This window comes from Ursus americanus, chromosome 26 (assembly GCF_024610735.1).
Source record: "Ursus americanus isolate L20-20 chromosome 26, mUrsAme1.1.p, whole genome shotgun sequence".
NCBI classification, from domain to species: domain Eukaryota; kingdom Metazoa; phylum Chordata; class Mammalia; order Carnivora; family Ursidae; genus Ursus; species Ursus americanus.
The window spans coordinates 37,015,915-37,036,659 of record NC_142152.1 but is presented as its reverse complement, the minus strand read 5'-3'; the positions used below and the strand labels follow the sequence as shown (position 1 = coordinate 37,036,659).

The window sequence follows — 20,745 nt, the reverse complement described above, 5'->3', positions numbered from 1 at the left end:
TAAAGGGTCTATTAACACAGTACTTTGAAGCTGCGGCAATAAGCCAATAAATCACAATGATACAAGCCAAACGTGCTGGGCCAAAACGCTGTGAAGCGGACCTTGCATTTTAAAATAGATGGCGTGTGATACCGCTGTTTGTACAAGGAACTTGGGTGTCACGGTTCTCATTACCACAGCGAATTCTAATTATGCAGATCATTACAATTATTCAGACTGACAGAAGATAGCATCTTCCATTTTCCACTTGGTGAAGACTCGTTAAGCATACAGGGGGGAAAAAAAGTATTAATTAACTTCTGGAAAGAACATTTCTGTTTCTGTAGAGCTCAGTGATTCCTTCCCCACTGAGGCTCTCTGGCGACGGAGAGGAGGTCAGTGGGATTCGGGAACATCTGAGCGAGATTCTTCAGTCGGCAGCCCTCCCCTAGTCCTACTATTCTGGAGAGGTTTCCTACGCTGCTGATGTTGCCCCACCGATCTTCTCATCATTTCATTGCTCAGATGAACCCTAAGGGTATGTAGGCAGATCTAAGGAAAAGCAAAAAAAAAAAAAAAGGCAAAATTATGTTCAAGCACCGACTGTGCTCTGGAGTGACGGTGGGGAAGAGTTGTGCAGTCGTGTGTGTGCCCCAAGGTCGCAACCTTGGCCCCTCGCCTCCTCACGGCAGCTCAGGGGAGACCTTGAGCCTTCCTTCTAGTGTCCACACTTCCATTTGCTAAACAAGGTCACTTGGCTGAGTCCCAACCTCCTCCAGGGGTCCGCAGAAACTCTTAGTTGAGAGCTGACATCAAGGTATTGATGGGATGCAGGGCAGAATTCAGGTCATAAAAAGCCTTCTTGTGAGAACAATCGGCTTTTCTTTCCCTGAAGCCCTGAGCTCTGTGGCGGGCTGGGAGCGGTCTGCTACCCCGATGGGGCGGTCTCCAGTGAAGTGGGGGTATGGCTCCCACTTTCCTTTCCTTTCTTCTGGATCCCAACCCCTCTGGGGGAGGGATGGCGGCAGGGACACGGAAGGTCAATGCTACACACGTCAGTCTGTTCTTGGAGCTTCTTCAAGAGGCACTCAAGCCAAGTCCACAGAAGCCTCTAGAACAGCTGTGGGGAATGAGCCCGCCCTCCTTCCTTGTCACTCTTGCATTCTTCCTCCTGCTTCTGCCACTGGGAAGTTGTCATTCCAACAGACGTCCTGCTGAAGGCCCTGGGGATGAACGAAGGCCTCTGGGGATCCAAAGGCCCCTGGTGACAGGATGGGCTTTCTTCCCAGGAGCCACCGTAAACCTCACCTCCAGCTTTGCCTCCGCAGTCTCAGGACGGACGAACACCACATCTTACAGAAAGATACCGGAGGGGCCCCTGGATGGCTCAGGCTGTTAAGCGACCGACTCTTGATTTTGGCTCAGGTCATGATCTCAGGGTCGTGAGATCAAGCCCCGGGTCGAGTCGGGCTCCACGCTCAGCTAGGAGTCTGCTTCTCAGCCACGGCCCCTCCCTCCACCCCCTGCTCACGCTCTCTAATAAATCTTAATAATAATATAAAAACCCATACCATATACTGGAAGAATCCCTGCTGTGATTCCAATTATTCCTTTTTATAAAGACCTTATTTATTTTCATGTGCCAAATCTTATTTAATTCCAGCGTAGTTAACATAGTGTTATATTAGTTTTGGGTTACGATATAGCGATTCAGGACTTGCATACATTACTCAGTGCTCCTCAAGAAGTGTGCTCTTCAGCCCCTTCCCGTTTCACCCATCCCCCACCCGCCCCCCTCTGGCAACCACCTGTTTGTTCTCTATAGTTAAGAGTCTGGTTTGCTGCGTGTGGTTTTTTTGGTTTGTCTTCCCGCACCCCGCCTTGTTCTTTGTTTCTTAAATTCCACAGACTGGTGAGATCATATGGTATTTGTATTTCTCTGATTCACTTAGCATCATGCTCTCTAGATCCATCCATGGTGTTGTAAGTGGCAAAATTTCTTTCTTTTTTATGACTAATATTCCATTGTGTGTGTGTGTGTGCGCGTATCTTTATCCATCCATCTATCAATGGACACTTGGCTATTCGAAATAATGCTGCCATAAACACAGAGGTACATAGATCCTTTCAAATTCGTGTTTTTGTGTACTTTGGGTAAATACCCAGTGGTACAATTACCATAGGGTAGTTCTATCTTTAACTACACTAACCTCCATAGTGTTTTCCACAGTGGCTGCACCAGTTTGCATGCCCACCAACAGTGCAACATCCTCACCAACATTTGTTCTTGCTTGCGTTGTTGATTTTAACCATTCTGACAGATGTGAGGTGGTAAGTCACTGTGGTTGTGATTGGCACTGCCCTGCTGATGAGTGATGTTGAGCATCTGGTGGTCATCTGGAGGTCTTCTTTGGACACCTGTCTGTTCATGTCTTCTGCCCATTTTTTAATTGGCTTGCTTTTTGGGTGTTGAGTTGTAGCAGTTCTTTATATATTTTGAATACTAACACTTTACTGGATATGTTGTATCTTCTCCTCCCATTCAGTAGGTTGCCTTTTAGTTGGTCGTTTCCTTTGCTGTGCAGAATTTGATGTAGTCCCAACAGTTTATTTTTGCTTTTATTTCCCTTGCCTCAGGAGATATATCTAAAAAGATATTGCTAAGGCCAATGTTAGAGAAATCATTGCCTGTGCTCTCTTCCAGGATTTTTATGGTTTCAGGTCTCAGATTTAGATCCTTAATCCATTTAGAGTTTATTTTTGTGTATGATGACAGGAAGTGGTCCGATTTCATTCTTCTGCATGTGGCTGTCCGATTTTCCCAACACCATTTGTTGAAGAGACTTCTTCCCATTGCATATTCTTTCCTGCTTTCTTGAAGATTAATTAGCCATATAATCGTGGGTTTATTTCTGGGTTTTCTATTTTGTTCCATTGATCTATGTGTCTATTTTTATGCCAGTACCACACTGCTGATCACTACAGCTTTGTAATATAATTTGAAATCTGAAATTGTGATACCTCCAGTTTTGTTTTTTTCTTTTTCAAGATTGCTAAATTGGTTGTTCAGGCTCTTCTGTGGTTCTGTACAAATTTCAGGATTGTTTGTTCTAATTCTGTGAAAAATGCTATTAGTACTTTGATAGGGATTGCATTAAATCTATAGATTGCTTTGGGTAGCATGGACATTTTAACAATATTTTTTCTTCCAACCCGTAAAGCATGGAATGTCTTTCCATTTGTTTGTGGTGCCTTCAATTTCTTTCATCAGTGGCTTAGAGTTTTCAGAGTACAAATCTTTCACCTACCTGCTTAAGTGTTACTCCTAGGTACTTTATTATTTTTGGTGCAATTGTAAAAGGAACTGTTTTCTTCTCTTTCTGCTGCTTCATTATTAGGGTATAGAAATGCAATGGATTTTGTATCCTGCGACCTTACTGAATTCCTTTATTAGTTCTAGTAGTTTTTTGGTGGAGTCTTTAGGGTTTTCTCTACGTAGTATCATGTAAAGACTGTATTTTTTAAGAAATAAAATGCTGAGTGGATTCCTTTCTTTGGAGGCCTGTCAGTGATTTCTCCCTAGTTGATGGGAGTGCAGCTTGCCGAGTACCCGACTTTAGAGGGGAGAGAGCGGGGCTGCCTCCCCTAGCCACAGCCACCTCACTTGGGGACACGAACACCCAGGCCTCCAACTGCACCGTCAACACCACTGTGTTCACAATGCTTACCTCCCCTTGAGAAAGCAGACCATAGCTTGATGGCAATTTTTATGTCAAATTTAACCGAAGAGTATGAGAATCACTCTTAATTTCTAAAAAGAGAAGGTCACAGGCACTGAACATTCTTAGACTGCTACAGACTGAAGGTCTGTGTCCCCTCAACATTCCTATGTTGACACCTAACCCCCAGAGTGGTGGTTTGGGGGGAGGGGGGGGACTTGGGGAGGTGAGTAGATGATGAGGGCAGGGTCCTCATGAATGGGATTTGTGCCCTTCTAAGAGAGAGCCCAGAGAGCTTCCTCCTGAGGACACAGGGAAGAGAGGCTGCCCATGAACCAGGCACAGGCCTCGCCAGACACCTCATCTGTTGGAGCCTTGAGCCTGGACTTCCAGCTTCCAGAACTTTAAGAAATAAACACGTGCTGTTTATAAGCCAGCCAGTCTGTGGGATTTTGTGACAGCAGCCCGAGCAGACTTACCGCCATTCAGAATTAACAACTCGCACACGGTATCCCTGGGTTGGCAGTTTATTTAAAAAAAAACACACCCCAGTTACCACATCTTCTTCCTTGGCCATCACTGTTCTCAACAGAAGAAGCTACGAAAAATCGGGGGGGGCGGGGGGGGGATATATTATCTTTGCCGACTGACACATTTGCCGAGGATTCATGAATAATGGTGATTCAAAAGCTCCTGGTTTTACTCCTGAATCAGGCAAAGAGCAAATGACAATATAAGAACAGATTTTGTTTACAACAATATCATAATACGACATTGAATTATTACAGTGCAGTGGTTATAATTAGGTTCACAATAGAATATTCGCAGCCCAAACCCCAGACACACTAAAATCACCCAACTGCTTACAAACGGGAGCGATCCACGCAAGCAGCTGCCGTCTGAACAGTGAAAATCAGAACCGGTAAGGCTTTGCTGGCAGTGGGTCTCCGCACCGACAGGCCCCTGCTGCTCGGGGAGGCCCCAGGCCGCCCTCACTTTGAGTCTTGGTCTTTCTTTTCATCCAAAAGGGCCGAGCGGATCCCCAGCTTTTTCAGTTCCTCCACCAGGTCCCCATTCTGGTGCATCTGCAGCAGAATGTCACAGCCCCCCACGAACTCGCCGTTGAGGTACACCTGCGGGATGGTGGGCCAATTGGAGTAGTCTTTAATGCCTGCAGGGAAAGAACATTTAGGTGTCATTTAAATGCTTAGAGCCGAAAATCCGTTTTCGACCCGCTCCTAGCAGAACAGCCGGTGTCCCTCCCCTGCGTCCCCCCATCCTTAGGGAACCAGGTGTCTGCCAGAGTAGGAGCTCTAGAGTCAACTGGATCAGTGTGTAAACCCTACCTTTTCCGGTTACAAACTGTGAGGCCCCCCACAAGTTGCTCAACTGCTCACCTGTTTCTATCCCCCACCTCACAAGGTTCTCGTGAGTGTCAGGCAGGTGAGGCTCTCACACGACAGCTGACAGACCGTGAACAGGGACTGATGGCGGAGGACCCGACTGGTGGATGTAAGTCACGCAAGATGTACAAAGCCATCATCTCCGTTCATCTGCCAGTCGTGGGTTCCGTGAAACGAAACTTCAATGCCAAGACTTCATTTTCAAACGGACTACTTAACATGGGTCCATCATGGTAAGTCTGCAGAATGAGGGAGGCCTCTCCTCAGGCTTTTCGCGCCTGTCTGGGCTGGTGACTGCCACCAAGATGCTGAGTCACTAGGTCTTATTTTTAGTAACCCTTTTACCCAGAGAACAATCTCTTTCCTCTGGACTGCAGCCCTCCGCGGGCCAGGCTGATGGGGCTCAGCACAGAATTCGCAGTGACTGAGGCAAGCGAGGAAAGACCCAAAGCTCGATTCAGGCCCATGTCCTGGGCCAGGCGCAGGGCCACAGGGCGAGAGGGACCCCCTCCCTGCTCTCACGAGCTGACAGCGCACGAGAAACCAACCAGAGTGCATGTGACCGGTCCTGCGTGCGAACCGTTCGCAGGACACACCGAGATCAGGCGCCTCCTAGAACAAGAGCAGCCTGTTCTGTTCAGCTCTGGACCATGAGGCTCGCGGTCTTAACAAAACAGTAGGAAGAAAATGTGGTTTCAATCATAAGACAACAGATTACTCTTTCCTCACGGTCTTCCACACCATTCCACCTCTTTTCTACAGACGAGAGACACTTTTACAAATATACCCATCCATAAAACATCTGTGTTGGTCCTATGAAAAACAGAGGATGATCAAAAGCATGACATCTGATAATTAATCACTATAGACCACACTGCTGTTTCTACACTTCTGCAGACAGGAAGGTGTTTTTAAATGGCCAAATGAACAGACAAAATACAACAGAAGTCAACAGATTCTTCAAACAAAATACAATAGTATGCAAATTAAAAATCGCCCAAGTGCTGGTTTTCATGTAAATAAACTAAAAATACGAAAACTGGTCCTTGATACCCTATCACTTATTACCAAACATTCATTTTCCAAATAAAATCACCAATTTGACTTATATCACAAGTCCTAAGATACAATGTGTTTTCCTCTTTTAAAAAAAGTCACTACCTTCTTAAAAAACAGTGCCTGTGCTCTCAACCAGAACACTGGAGAAGGCCCCCCACTGAGGGCTTATCTTTCTCCGCCAGACCTTCCCTCCGAGAAAGGGTTGCAATATCACAGGCCCCAAAAAGCACACCTTTTTTAAAACTTTTTTTGAATTGTAATTGACATATGACATTATCTTATTTCAGGTCTACAACATAATGACTTGACATCTGTATACGTCACAAAATGATCACCACAGTAAGTCTAGTTACCATCCATCACCACATGCAGTTACAAAGGTTTCTTCCTGTGATGAGAACTTTTGAGATGTATTCTCGTAAAAACTTTCAAATATGCAATACAGTATCATTAACTACAGTCACCATGCTGTACTTTACAGCCCCAGAAAAGCATACTTCTAAGCCACTTTGGATGTCTTAAAAGATAAATCAGCTAGAGGTATGGGGGTTACTAATAAAGGGAAAATTCTATTAACCATCAGAATGTCTTTGCAGTAACAAATAACTAATATATTAGAATATCTTGATGACTTCAAGTTTTCCATCTGGAATTCTGATATTTGGTGCTACATAGATGACTCGGCATAGAAGTCATAATTCTTTGAAACTTTCTTAACGAGCTTCCATATTGCGTGCATGAGCCATTTATGTGCATGAGTTTATATCTGGGTCTTTTTCAATTCGTAATACATTGTGTTAGGCCTTCCAAGACAACGAGTATCTACTGATCTTTTCAGTGAGTGCCTCCAATTTTTGAAACACACCAAAAATGAAAATAAATTTGCCATCTGAGGTCCACCCCAAACCACACACCCAATCCTACAAAGTAGTTTTTTTAAATAAAATCTTTGCAAAGTAAAATACTTTGCTCTCATCAATCATGTCTATTGTCATTACCACACTCAGTAAAAGCTTTAGGCTTGTCCCGTTCATGAAGCTTCACGTTGCTACAGCTCTCCTGTGCAGACTAGAGGGAAGAGGACAGGCCACGAGAATCAACTGTTACCATTAAAACCACCAAACAAGTGGGCTTTCCAACCATCCTGAACATCTGACACATACAGTCACATGCAAGGGAGAAAGACTCCTTCCAAAACCTGGGGCCATGCTCTCTTGCCTAGTAACCTATGTTCCAAGAACCCTGCCTCAGAGCCCATGATGTATTGTGACAGTGGCCATAGTGCCTACTCGCTGATAGTTTATCAAAATTAAACTCACCTGCTTCTTCGGTTTTAGGGTAACAAGTGTTACAGGCAGCTGATCAAAAAAATACTGTTTTCCATTTTTTGAAAGTCTGATTACAGGTTTAAATATTTAAAGAGATATCCAAGTGATTCCTACAGCACAAAGCAAGTAACTTCCAATAATAAAAGACCACTGTTCATAAGTTGAAAATGAAAATGAATCCTGTCAATTCACATATAATTGTTTAAACATAGCTAACTTCTCTCACTTTTTAATTTCCAAAAACTGCAACACACAGTGATAGTTCTTATAAATTTCATTTCAAATAACTCAGAATCAGAAACTCTTAAAAATTAGGAAGTCATATCCAAGAATGGGTTTTAATGGTAATCATATTTTACAGATGACAATGATTCAATTTGGAACAAAAAATATTGACTGCAAAGCCATGTAACAGGGTGACACTAGGATCTGGGAGTAAGGAAGGAGGCTGTCTTATAAGATCAGTTCTACAGATACCTACTGCCCCACCAAAAAAATGAATAGTCCAAAGCATCAAACCAGAGTGGGGGTGGGGGGGGAAGGGTATTAAAAGTTCCCTTCCAGAACTTTCAAGAGGGACTTTTCAAAATCCATCGCATTTCAGAACATGAGACTTTGTTCCCAGTTTGGACAACAAATGATAGCCATAATTGTAAGTTCTCCTTTTTCCCTGGTAGATTTTCACCATAGGAGGAGGTTCGGAATTTGATGCAGATTAATTCTGCCTTGGGCAAGTCACACCGCCTCCTCTGGCTTCCCAACTGAGAGAATGACGTCAGCACCACAGGAGATCATCTGAGCTCACCGCAACGGAGAGGCAGACCCTCAAGGGGCCAGTGACAGAGTGAATGGAGCACTGGCTTCAGAGTCAGCCGGCTGTGGCTTGCCAGCTTGTAAATACATCCTCAGATAAATCTGCTCATCTCTTAGCCTCAGTTTCCCTACCTGTGAAGTGGGAATAACTATATGTCTCACGGGTTTATTAAGAAGATGAAATGAGATCTAACTGGTGATGGGATTAAACTCCCACAGTTCCAGGTGCATGTTCTCTTCACTGTGACGTCCCCTATGCCACCCTTTGGTCATGTTTCTCTGAGAAATACACGCAATGGGGAAGAATGCAGGAAATATACCGATCCTGTCTGCCGTGCAGCAGGAAAATACTCATTTGCTGAGCTAAGGGTTACTGATTTTCATATTCTTTAAGTATTTTACACACATAACCTCACTTAACCTTTGCATAATTTTCTCTCTTTTACAGATGAAGAAACCAACGCTCAGGGAGGTTATTTGACCAAAGTCACAGTGCTGGCAAATGGTGGAGCCTGGATTTCTATCCAGGTTTCTAGGAGTCCGAAGGCCAGGTTCTAGACCAGCAGAGGTGGCCTCTGGCCTGTGGCTGGCATGTCACCCCTGCCCATGAACGTACACTGCACGTGTATCCACGACACGTGGGACTGTTTCGTACCTTTAACACAAATGGCATCATGCCATAGTTACCTTTTTTGCAATTGACTTCATGACTACACACAGTATTCTCTGAGATACAGTCATACGGAATACATCTAGATCTCGTTCGTTTTAGCCACAAGTTCGTTTTCCATCATGTGACTACACTGCAGTTCGTTTATCTAGTCTGCTAATAGACCAAGATCCTCTCTTGCCAATTTGTCATTATTACAGGCAATGTATCGATGAATAGAACCGTATCTGTCTTCTAACTCAAATGCAGGGGTCTTCCTCTCTGGAGAATGGGGTGGCAAACAATGGCCTTTGGGCCATAGGTGTTCCATTTCCTGTCTTTGTAAATAAAGTTTTATTGGGACTTGGCCAAACCCATCCGTCACATACCGTTCCTGACTGCTTTCACGCCACAGCGGCAGAGTGGAATCCACACAGACTGGAGTGTTTACTCTCTGGCCCTTTACAAAGGAAGTCTGTCAACCCCCACTCTAGACTGTATACCAGGAGTGAAGCAGCTGGGTCTTCAGCTATGTTCACCTTCAACTTGACCCGGTACTGACAGTTACTCCTCCAAAGTGCTGGTACCATTTTACACTCTCACCTGCAGCACGTAACACCTTCACCACACAAGCCCAGAAACAGCACTCGTTAATCGGACTTCTAACATTTGCCGGTGTCATGGATTTGTTTCTGTTGCCTTAAACTCCCTGATACGGAAAAGGCCGAATGTGTTTTCAAATGCTTAATGAACATTCAGCAACAGGATAATGGCTATTCATTCAACAGACACTGCTTTTGATGCAAGGAATACAATGGTGATCTGAACAGGCAGAAATTTACGAGTGTTTATGTTTTTAAGAGCATGGAACAGAGTTTAAAAGAAGTATCAATAAAAGAAGTATTTACTTATTCATTAAAACAATCACTGAGGGGCACCTGGGTGGCTCAGTCAGTTAAGCGTCCGACTGGTTAAGTGTCTGACTCTTGGTTTCGGCTCAGGCCAGGATCTCAGGGTCCTGGGATCCAGCGCTGCGCTGGGCTCCAGGCTGGGCAAGGAGCCTGCTTAGGATTCTCTCTCCCTCTGCCCCTCCCCCTACTTGAGCGCACGTGTGCTTTCTCTCTTTCTCAAAATAAATAAATAAAATCTCTAAAAAAAAAAAAAATCACTGAAAGCTTGCTCTGCATAGGCAATATACAGGGTACTCACACAGTGGCATAAGACATGTTCCCTGCCCTCGGGAGGGCAAAACACTATGCCCAGACATGCATGATCTCAAATGCGGTTTTTTAAAAAAAGGATTAGAAACTAGATCCAAATGTTAATAATGGTGGATATGGAATTACAGGTAATTTCCCTTTTCTTTATTACCTCAGCGTTCCCAAGTTTCTTCAATGAGCATGTTACGTTTATAACAGAAAATGAAAGAGATTCTTTGTTAGACCAGGATTAGGATATGCAGACATCTGTCTACTGGGACCCAGTCCCTCTGTGGCCACCTTCTGTGTGTCTTCACAGGAGAAAAGACCTGAGGAAGACCTCCCAGTCATCTCTGCTCCCTGGGTCACAGGCTGAGACCTCTCTGCATCACACTTCTGGGACCCGGCACCCAGAACAAGAAGAGAGCGTCTGCGGCTGTTCCTCGGGCTTTGGGCCCTTTATAAAGCTCTGGCACGAGACAAAAGGAAAGGCAATTTTGCGGGAGCCCCTCTCCAGTTACAAGCAGTGACCTTGGGCCTTGGAAAGGTACATAACTGTATCTTTGGCTAGCAAAAGCAAGCATCAGACAGCCTGTCAGCTTCTCTTGGTAAAACTCAAGGGTGCAGAGCGCAAAGACATGAAGAGTCTTCATGTTTTTATAAAGTCTTACCCTGACTAAACTGATCCCCACTGTGGGAACGTGCTCCCACCACCCGCCCCAGTCTGAAGGCTAACACTTGCATGCATGCTTGTTTTTCTAAGCCACAAAAGAGGTGTGTGCTATGTCCAATATATATGCAACACATTTATTGACCAGTAATCTGGTATGAAACAAACTGGGAATGAAAATGATGAAACTCAATGCTCAAGAAATTTAAGGGCTAAATTCCTGCTGCTATTGCTTAAGCACCTGAATGTGAGACTGGAAGCCAGCTGCATCCTGAAAGACAGGAACCTAAGTGCTATGAGTAAACCTTCTTATTTCTGCTCCTACTTTCTTCTTACACTCCAGCATACCCCATCTCCAGTTCTATTAAACCGGAGAACATGGGATGCCTGGGTGGCTCCGTCAGTTAACCAATTGCTCAGGTCACGATCTCAGGGTCGTGGGATCGAGCCCTGAGTCAGGCTCCTTACTCAGCAGGGAATCTACTTGAGAATTCTCTCTCCCTCTCTCTCTCTCTCTCTCTCTCTGCCCCCTCCCCACCAAGCATGCATGCTGTCTCTCTCACAAATAAATAAATTTCTTTAAAAAGAAAAAAAGACTGGTGTTGTGAGTTGAATGGTGATCCCCAAAAAGATATGTTCAAGTCCTAATTTCTCTCCCTTCTGTGCTCTCTCTCTAAAATAAATAATCCTAAAATAAAATAAAATAAAAATAAACAGAAGAGAAACCACAAACCAAAGACCCTCAAAACCTTACACTAAGCAAGCTATCAATGACATGACTTTTTATTAACAGCCCTACTAGGTAGGCATCTGCAGGACCTGTGGCAAGGGCCCCGCTGAAAGATTGCAGAGCAGTTTCCCCTATCTTATCGTTGAAGCAGAGCAGCCGCTGCTGGGGGAAGGCTGCAGCCCCTCCTTGTACATAAAAAACATCCCAGGGCCTAGCGACGGGTGGCAGTCTTGCAGGAAAACAAATAAGGATCAGGAGCCCGATACAGGGCAGTATCACATAGAGCTGGTAATCTTAACCTGCTTTCCCTCCTTCTTTCCACCCACCCAAACCGAGAGCTTCCCAGGGACTCATCTGGGGAAAAAAATACTTACTCTGAGAACCATAAAGTCCAAAAGATAAAATAGCTCCCGTTGAGTGGGTGCCTTCCGTGTGCCAGAGAGAATGATGGGCACTTTCTACAAAGTTTTACTTTCTCTTTTTTTCCCTCATAAAAGCTTTGTCAAGTTTAATTTCATTATCCTCCTTTTACTGAAAAAGAAAATGCAGTCATGTGACTTGTTTAAGGGTGCCCGGCTGATTGGCTGCAGCGGGATTCCAACCCCAAGCCTTTCCCCCACACCAGCCTGTCCGGTCAAGGAGGGAGGACTAGAATTGATCATTTCAACTGCAGAACAACAGTCCTAAGTACATAACAAAATGCAGAATTCTAAATGTAGAAGAACAGGGAACCTGGTGCCTGGTAAAACTGTTTTTAGAACACTGTAACTAAAGAACAGCACTAGGCTCAGGGAGATGCCAGGACTCCGTCACTGGAGGTCTCTAACTGGAATGCAGCAGACTAAGCCACCGTCTAGGAGGTACAGGGACAGCCTCCCCATTTCTCCACCAACTCTGACCAAGGATCCTAGCCAAGGAGCAGATCCATGTACTCCTCTGGCCCTGTCCTCCTCCCCCACTGAGATACAGGTAAGGCTCCTGGCATGGTGCTCAGCAGAAAAGGTACTCTTAGCTGTCAGGGCCCTCCCTCCTTCCCGAGCCAGCGACAAGCCTCAGGAACTGCTGCATCTGGCCCCACACCGATTGGCCCCAAGTTCCTCGAGCTCCAAGCCTGAGTTAGCCAGGAACCAGGGATCACTGCTCACCCCTCTCCCCACCAGCCTCTCCAAGCCCTAGCCCCCACAAATCCCACGCCGTCCTCGAGTACCTAAAAACAAAGTTCATGGCTTTTTTTTTCCACACCAAGCGATCCCTACTAAGACCAGTCCAAAAGCTGCGCCCACCCTCTCCTTGTAGCAACAATAGGGGATGGTTCTTGACACCCCCAGCGCTGAGGCACGAGGCTAGGCTCTGACCCCACCAGCCTCTAACAAGAGCAACTTCGGCCCTCTCTCTACCATCAACAGCACCAGCTCCTTATCCACGAGACAGGCCAACTCCCTCAACGTGTCCCCCAAAATGCCTACCTTCTTCTAGTGGTTCTTACCACCACCCCTCCGGGTCCCCCTTCCCCACCACTCTCCTCGGACCGAGCCTGAGCGATCTGGCCCCAAGAGGCCTCTCTCGGCTCAGCGTGGGGACCGGTGAACCGCTAGGACTTAGCCAGTGCCCAAGCTGGCAAGAGTACCAGATGCCCAGATCCTCAAGACCCGCTTCAAGTCAATCATGTCTCCGCCGCACCTCGAATACCGAGCAGTAGCCCGGGCCCCGATCCCGCTCGAACCCCCAGACACAGCTTGTGCAGCACACCCCAGCCCCGCCGAGCGGCCTCCGCCCGTCGCCCCCCACCCGGCGGGCCCTGACCTTGCCGGAGCTGGGGGTCGTCCAGCACGTTGTAGGCCGCGTAGTCGCGAACGCCGTGCAGCCGCAGGATCTGCACCACCGCGTTGCTGAAGCCGCACTGGGGCTGCTCCGGAGTCCCCTTGAGGAAGACCACCACCTTGTCCTTCTTCACCAGCGCGTCCAGCTGCTCCGCCGAGCCGCCCCCGCCGCCGCCCGAGCCCGCCGCCCGCAGGCCTGGGCCCCACAGGCCGCCGCCGCCCGCGCCGCGCCCCCAGCGGAGCAGAGCCGCCGCCGCCCGGCCCAGGGATCCGCTCATCCCCGCAAGCTCGCCGGAGCCCTCGACTGCCCGGGACCTCGGCTCGCCCCCCGGAGCCTTCCCCGGGCCCGCGGCAGCCCGGCCCGCCCCCCGGAGGATCTCATTGGGCCGGCTCCGAACTGCAACCCGTGATTGGACAACGCTAGCCCGCACTTACTCGACTTTACCAATCATGTGGCTCGTCCGGCCCGACAGATTGGAGGCGGTCCTTAAACTTGAGCCGCATCCTACAGCCCTACTATTGGCCGCTGGCGATCACTTTGTCAGTTGATTGGAGAGATTGAATGTCCATCAGCGTCACGCTCCGCGGCAAGGAGAGGCGAAACGAGGGGGAAGACGACTTCCCTCCGGAGGGTGGACGGGCCTGCTGGGATACTCCCGGATGCCTGGGGAAGGCAGTGGGCGGGTTTCGGCGTTCCGCGGAACGCCGGGAAGGGGTCACTTCCAGGCGACGGTTCCGGTTCCGGTGTAGACAGTGGCTGAGTTGCTGTGGCAACGCGGTAGCCTGGCGTGGGGTTCCGGCCTCAGGGTCCGCGGGGGTGCTGGAGCTGGCCTGGGTCCGCCCTTCCCAACCCAGGTGAGCGATCTCGGTGCCTCCGTAAGGCTGCGGCCGAAAGCGGCCGTTCGTGGCGGGGACTGGCTGGGGCCGGGCTCTCGCGGCCGGGGCTCCCGGGTGGAGTCGGGGGCCACGTGTCCCGGCCGTCCCTCGGCCCCGCCGCCCGCGTGGGAGTAGAGGCCCACACCCGGCCCACGATTATTTCTCCAAAATAACTATTATTTAGGAAGTGTGTAAGGTGCCCTCGTGTGCGTGATCCGCTCCGGGTTTGGGGCTTCGTGAACTTTGCAGCCCACTTAAGTTCTTTGGGCCTAAGGCCCAGGAAAGCTTTGTTGAATGGGGAGCTAGGAGGGAATTGGTTCGCTGGACAGACGTCTTCAGGGCTTGCCGGGGACGGTGCCAGCGCGGGATGTCCAGAGAGATTTGGTGCCCAAAGCTGGTAGCCAGCGGGGGAACTGAGAAGCAGGTACAGAGGAGGGCTCACTGCTTTCTCTGTTCTCCGTTGTACGTATTGCTCCTTGACTTGTATTCATTAGCTGGTTTATTGATTTCCCTCCCAGGCACTGGAATTAACTCACTGCTGTATCCTCAGTACCTAGAGCAGTGCTCGGGACGTGGCAGGTGCGCCGGTTCCGGAAGATCGGGATTCGAGTGAAATCCATAAAAGATCTGTAGTCTTGGCGCCGCGCAGGGTTGGTGGTACCCTGGGGCACACCAGACTTGCAGAAAAAGCATACTCCAGAGGAAGCTGAGGCATGACTGCTCAAGAGCCAGCGGTTCTATGTGCAATTTTCCTCTGATAGTCCCGGGTACTGTTGCCACGGTGATAATGGCTGTGCCGTGTCGTTATCTATCCACCAACAGTAAGAGAAGCTTTGCAGTCGAGATATTGTTTAACAGACGGAGTGGTTTCTGTTGGACACTAAGTACTGCTACAAATTGCTTTAAAAAAAAAAAAAGTATTTTAAAAATTGTTGCTGGAGGTGACCTGCTTCTGTTTTTGAGGTTCTCAAATTTAAAACCAGAAAATTAATACGGGTGCTGTTAGCAAGTACTCTTGCAAGTAATCATTCAGCATGAAACTTGAACCCTAGCAAATTGAGAATAAACTCAAAATACTACTCAGAAGTGCTCCTCAGTGACCTATTTATTTCACCCTCACTGATGCTATGGATGTGTGATAGTTTTCTAATGGGGGACCCAAAATTGATCAGCTCCGTAAAGAATCCTTTTTCGTTTCTCCCCCAGGTTCATGGATTCCAGGTAAATCAGAGGAACAAGTGGCCTGAAGTGTGGGGGTGCTGAAGCCCAGACGTGTTGCAGAAGACCGGCACTTACATCAGAGAATAGATATTTCCCAAATCACCTAACTTTTCCTCAGGCTTATGTTATAGTACATTTGGGTTTGTTTGGGTTTTTAAAAATAAACGTTGATAACTTGATCCTGAAAATCTCAGGGTGTTCGTTGCCTACTCTAAACCGTCTGATGTGTTTTTGTATTGACTGGAATAGAGAGAAGAGCTCGCAGACTTATATTCTGAAGAGGCAGAGATGTGGGACAGTGACGGGGAGCAGCATATCCCTTCCCTAGTGTATAACAGTGGCTTGGAAGCGTAGCTGTCTTTCTTAGTTATCAGACATTTTATTAAATGGAGAATAGAGCTGTTGTTAAAGATGACGAGTAAACCTTGAGCGGGAAGAATACAGAGCCTGTGCTCTTCGAACCTACAGTAAATAGAGTTGCTGTGTGCAGTGGAGCCTAAGAACATAGGGGAAACCTCAGGATATGGGAAAGCATGCCTGTGCTCCTTCTGGACGCTCAGTGGGGCAGCTTTGATAGCATGATCGAAGGCAGGAAGATAGATAGCTAAACCAAAGAAATTAAAATAGATCTAAATTTTAAGTTTTTACCAAAGCAACTGAAAATATAAAATACTATGTATGTTGAACATGTTCCTTTCTGTCTTTAATTTAAAAAGCACTCTTGGAGTGTTGGCTCCAGGCATTGTGAATTAAAGCACAAGGGTGGCTCAGTCAGTTGAGCATCCAACTCTTGATATCGGCTCGGGTCACGATCTCTGGGTTGTGAGATCGAGCCCCATGTCAGGCTCTACATGGAGTCTGCCTGAGATTCTCTCTGCCCCTCCCCCTGTTCTTGCTCACTCTAAATAAATAAGTAAATAAATAAAATCTTAAAGAAGTGAAAAAAATGGTGTTCAAAATATTTCTTCCAAAACATCAAACTCTTATGTATGATTTGGCATTTTAGTTTTGAGGTTTCCCTGTAGAAATCCTATAATGACTGAAACACTATATTGCATACCTGACCCCCATATAACACTATAAGTTAACTATATTGGAATTCAGAGAAAAAAAAATTCTGTAATGAAAACATGACAAAAATATACTTGTTACACAGTTGTCAGAAATCTGCACGTATACTCCAATGTGTTGGGTGTTTTGAACACACAAGTCAGTAATCATTATCAGTTTTGTGATCTCTCCCACCTGGGCATTAGTGAGAAGGTGGGGGTGGGAAGTACACAGAAACTGCTTTGAATCCTGGGATTTGGGTCACAAAGTTTAATTAGACCGCAAACTAAATAATCATGCCATGTATAAACATGCTGACTCAAGCATCCTAAAAACGTTTTTCTCCCTGTACTTTTTTATAGATAAGGTTTTACTATATTTGGCGGAATCTCTCCTTTCTACCCACCCCTCCAAAAGCAAGTTCACCGTTGAACCTATGGTTAAATACCTTAACAAACTTGAGCTAGTTTGTTCATATATATCAGCCCTCAATGAAGTCAGGATTATTGAGCCTAAGACGATCCATTATTTGAACACTCAGCATTATTTCTGTCCATACCCTGACTTCAGTCTTGAAGTGTCTGCTTCATTCCTGCCAAGAGGGTGTGTTTGTGTGCCTAGCACATGTGATACAGACGTGGTAGGCCCAAACCGGCCAGAGCATTCTGTAAGTGTCATCTTAAGAGAAAAGTGGCTGCTTGGACTGCGCAGGGGGTTGAGCCACCCAATATTCCTGAGCTAAATAGCATTTGAGACCCAGAGTTCCATAGACGTGAGCTGGGACCTGAACCCTTTCTCAGCGGTGCACTTAGCTATTATCTAGTAATTTTAGAGACAATCATGGAATTCGCTTCATTCCCCAGCTCCCCTAAAAATAGTGCAACGTGTGAGAAACCAAGGCAATGCCCAGCCCTCTGAGCATTTTTGCCAAGATAGAAATGCCTTTTGGATTCTTACTGCCTCTATCCGACAAGACAGCTGGTCTTACAAATACTGCTCTGGCCATGGGAGTGGCTTCGGTTGTGCTATTCTCTTTCCCACCTCACATAGGCTCGGCCTAGAGACAGGAAGGCAGGCCTCCTCAGGGCCCCCTTCCACTGGTCCTGCTCTTGTCTGGGTGAAATAAAGAGAAACGGTGTGCGGTAAAATGAGTTAGCTGAGTCTGGAACAGACCGTGGGAGATGCAGGTGGAAATGGATTCTCCGAAGAAGCATTTATGAGAAGCCTGGATGCCACAGCAGCACCTGATTCTGTCCTGGGATTTGGACCGCAGACGTGTGAGGGCCGGGCCCTAGTGCTGACATCACTTAGACTTCCAAGTTCCTTCTCTTGGGGGTTTTCCACCCCTCCTAGCTTCCCCTTCCTGGGTTTGTGAAAATTGTGTTTGCGATGTCTGCAAAAGGTCATGTCTATTCCAAGATGTCTTTATATGAGGGCTGCAGAGTTTTAAAAAATCCATTTGTACTGCCTTCTGCTCCTGAACAATTACCCCCCTAATAATACCATTTTCCATCTTGCCTGTGCGGCGTACCATTGTGTTCTTGCACATGACCCTTTCATTAACTCTAGGGGTCCCCAAGTTATGTTCTCTCTCCACCATTTGTTTATAACATCTTTTTGGCAGGCTCTGAGCACTTTGGGTTCCTCTATGTGTTTTGTTGCCTCCAAAGCACTTTTTGTTTTTCTCTGCTGAATCATAGTATCACCAGCAAGTCCCGCAGAAAATCAAATATTCCCAAATTGGCTTCGCTCCGTGTGTTATCTATTGGATACAGATGTGATTTGTAGGCTCTGTGAAACTAAAATGGCGACAGTTACAGTCCAAAAATCCCATGAAAAAAACATCAACATAGCTTTTCACTTCGGAAGCTCTGTGGTCCTTTGTCCCCATGCTGCTTTTCCACATTAAGGACCAAACTTGGCTGTAGGCCTTTAAAATCAGGCGTGTGCTGGACTACACTCTATTGAGAACCTCATTTTATTCAGAGGAAAAGAACCCAAATCATAACCTCCTATAAGATAATAGTAAGAAGTAAGTGGTAATCAGAAACCACATGAAGACTTGATTGAAAGTGATAACTGTTGATTTTTCCTCAACTGTTTAATGAAATTTTTCATGTTTTGCATTATGTGCTTTTTTTTTTTATTACCAGCAGATAGTTTCCATAGCTCAAACTGTTATTATATCCCAGGAGCTTCTGAGAAGGTGCCGTGAGCCTGGGATGTAAAAAGCAAGCAGTCAGTGCTGGTGTGTGTCAAACGTGTCATGAAGATTTCTCTGTTAGCACAGGGTTATGTCTCCCTCTGATGATCACCCGAGTTGGCAGCCAGAGGAACATTTAGAAAATTTTCATTGTTTTCTTTTGAACGATTGCTAAGATGTATTGCCAAGACCATAAACACTCTTTAGGATGAGTCAGAATTTCACTTTGTACTTCGGCCTTTGAGTCTGAATAATTTCATGCCCTCAATTAAATCTTGCCATCGTGGGGCTCTGTTGTTGCCCCAGCCTTCTCCAACAATCCATCCAGCCAAGGATGGGGAAATCACCCTGTTAGACCGAGAAGCGGGGGCGGGTTGGAAATGGGAGGAGACGTTAACTGTTTGTTCTCCTTTACAGGAAAAATTGGAGGATTTTATGTAACTTCTTTGTCTTTTATGGCCAGAAAAATCCCTTTTGTTAATTCTAAGCTTTATACTTTTTGAAAGTGTAGCTTACTGAGGTACAATTAATTGATAGCAAATTTCTGTAAGCGGGAGTTTCAGAGCTTTAATAGAAGACTACGTTATAAACCAATTATACTCTAAAAGAGAAAAAGGAAGGGCAAGCGTTTTGCAAAAATTGGGTGACCAAGAGAATCGTGTATGAAAAGCCTTGAGGAAAAGGTGACATAGTTCAGGCTGTCTCCCCCTGCAGATCTGCCCAGCATTCTCTTTCCTGCGGGGACCTCTGTCTGCACAGCACAAGCGTATGTGTATGCCGGGTCGGGGATGATGAGAGTCTCCCGTGGCTTCACCTCCCTTCGCCCCATGCAGCTGCAGACCTGTAATAGTTCACACCTCCTGCTGGCCGGGGCAGGGCCAGTAATACCTTTTTACTTGAAGGGATTTTTGCTCATGTTCAAAAGCAGCCCATGTCTTTGAAAATCATTGTCTTTTGAGAAACTTGGAGCTCTTCCTGAGTGTCCGCCTTTCCCTGCAAGCCCGGTAGGGGGCACTAGTCTATTTAGGAAGCCTGGGCAGCAGGCGCCAACAGCAGCTGTCCCTGTCCTTGCACACAATGTCTGGGAAGTCATCAGCTTGCCGGATTCCAGGAAGAGTCCCTCAGTCCTCCAAGGCCTGCTCTTGTTTTAGGGAAGGGCTAACTTTTCTAACATGACGGTCACAACGCGTGAGAAGCAGTAAACTCGAAAGGCTAACAGTAAGGGCAGGAAGAAGCAATGACTACCAGGTTAACAGATTTCACAAACAAAGTAGACGCTGGGATGTTTTTTTTTTAAAGCAGCATTCTGGGAACATTTGAAAAGAGCCCTCATATGTCACTATGCCTTGAGCTTTAGAACCTCATAAAATAATTCCAAGTCACCAAGAAAAGAACAGTATATTCCACAAGCTTTGGTGAAGAAGTCAGGGAAATAGCATACATCAGATTGCCTACACAGATTATACACACATGGCTTTATTAAAGGGGTTGTGTTAGAAAATTAACTTCAGGGCGCCTGGGTGGCTCAGTCAGTTAAGCATCTGACTCTTGGTTTCGGCTCAGGTCATGATCTCACCATCTTGGGACCGAGTCCTGTGTCGGGCTCTGCACTCAGTGGGGAGTCGGCTTGGGATTCTCTCTCTCCTCTCCCTCTGTTCCTCCCCTCTGTGTGCCTGTGCTCTCCTGCTCTATCTCTCAAATAAACACACAAACTTGAAAGAAATACTTTCTTCCATCATTATGCCAGATAAACGATCCTATCCGACTTCTGTGAGGCACCTCCTGTTCGGCCATGGTAAGCCCTTTAGAAATACTTAGTTTAATTAGATGGTGAGGGATTGAATGATATTGGCAAACGGTTGGGTCTTTGCAAACTGTGAACCACATGTTGGGTTTGAGAGAGCTCAGCCAACACCAGGCCTGGAGACAGCTGTCCACACAACCTCTAGATGCTGTCGTAGTGTGCAACCTGGAATGCGCACTTAGAGGCATCGGAGAATATAACCACTGCGCGTTCTATGGCCCA

General features: G+C 46.6%; 1 protein-coding gene, 1 long non-coding RNA gene and 1 other non-coding gene across 3 annotated transcripts; 2 read left to right on the top strand and 1 right to left on the bottom strand.

Moving 5' to 3' along the window:
• Window positions 1–4,209: 4,209 nt before the first annotated feature.
• Window positions 4,210–13,711, bottom strand: GLRX5 (glutaredoxin 5). The gene is made up of 2 exons (XM_045815790.2): window positions 13,353–13,711; window positions 4,210–4,869 (listed from the first exon to the last, which is right to left on the bottom strand). The coding sequence occupies exons 1-2, from the start codon at window positions 13,645–13,647 to the stop codon at window positions 4,691–4,693; spliced, it is 474 nt and encodes a 157-aa protein (XP_045671746.2). The 5' UTR covers window positions 13,648–13,711; the 3' UTR covers window positions 4,210–4,690.
• Window positions 13,712–13,909: 198 nt separating this feature from the next.
• LOC123803938 (uncharacterized) lies at window positions 13,910–15,645 on the top strand. The gene is made up of 2 exons (XR_006783002.2): window positions 13,910–14,224; window positions 15,452–15,645. It is a non-coding gene; the product is annotated as an uncharacterized LOC123803938 (long non-coding RNA).
• Window positions 14,870–15,143, top strand: LOC123803972 (small Cajal body-specific RNA 13). Its single transcript, XR_006783011.2, has one exon.
• Window positions 15,646–20,745: the final 5,100 nt, after the last annotated feature.